Raw genomic sequence first — 1095 nt, forward strand, 5'->3', positions numbered from 1 at the left:
TATATATATATATATATATATATATATATATATATATGCCTAAAACCCCACCTCACCTCACACAAACATGTGTATATAAAATGAGATTCGGGATCAGTGTGTGGGGCTCACCTTTATGTTGACTCTATCTTGTTTACTTTGGCGATTTTTAATGGAATACTTTATAAAGAAACACGGAGTCCAGCTCAACGTATTTTTGTGATGTATAGAAGGAAGGAACGAAGGAAGGATGGAAGGATAGAAGGAAGGAAGGAAGGAAGAAAGGAAGAAAGAAAGGAAGAAAGGAAGGAAGGAAGGAAGGAAGGAAGGAAGAAAGGAAAGAAGAAAGGAAGGAAATCCAAATTTCTTCTCACCTGACCATTTTGGAGAATCGTCAACTAAGTCGGGTGTGTTCCAGGGATCATCTTCCACTCTTGTGTCTTCCACAGAGTCTCGGTGGTTTTCATTGTTTCCGATATGACTGTTGGTGGTGTGGTTGTTCTCCACGACAGCCGGATGGCTGTGTGTCACGTTATTGGAATCACGTAATAGCTTGAAACGTCCCTAAAGAAAGAAAGCACAATAAATAAATAAATAAATAAATAACAGACGAATAAATAAATAAATAACAGACGAATGAAATTAGTGGTTGTGCTAGTAGTGGCGTTGGTGGTGATGGTGTTGGAGGTGGTGGTAGTGGTTCCATTCATGTACTCTTAGGATCAATAACAATACTGAGAGCAGCGCTGGATTAACCATCAAGCAAAATAATCACATGCTTAGGGCACCAAAGGAGGGGGGGCACCACAGAAATGGTAAATGGTTTACGGCACAAAAGAAATCACTTTAAACTTTGCTAAAATAATATTCGGGATGCCTTTATCTCTACTAAGTATAGATGCAGATGTGTTACCTAAGATTAATTTTGAGGATCTGATCAAAGATTTTGCAATTGAAAAAAGTAGGAGGAAACTTTTCAAATATAAATAAAGTGGAAGTATACAAAAATAAACTTTATTATCCCTCTGACTGTTTTGTTTCGTTTAGAAAAATAAGAATTGATTTTATCGTTTGTTATTGTTTATATTTTAAGAATTACATAATCTTTTATGGGAG

The 1095-nt window shown here is 36.2% G+C and overlaps 1 protein-coding gene across 1 annotated transcript in view; it reads right to left on the bottom strand.

Annotated features, from left to right (window-relative positions):
- The window catches only part of LOC106877457 (sodium-dependent phosphate transport protein 2B), a 30202-nt gene that overhangs the window by 14244 nt on the left and 14863 nt on the right, over positions 1 to 1095 (bottom strand). Inside the window, exon 2 of the mRNA XM_052974977.1 lies at positions 354 to 543. Within this exon, the coding sequence (XP_052830937.1) occupies positions 354 to 543 (190 nt within the window). The remainder of the gene's footprint in view (positions 1 to 353; positions 544 to 1095) is intronic.

The sequence above is a fragment of the Octopus bimaculoides genome, chromosome 20 (assembly GCF_001194135.2).
Source record: "Octopus bimaculoides isolate UCB-OBI-ISO-001 chromosome 20, ASM119413v2, whole genome shotgun sequence".
Taxonomy (NCBI): Eukaryota; Metazoa; Mollusca; class Cephalopoda; order Octopoda; family Octopodidae; genus Octopus; species Octopus bimaculoides.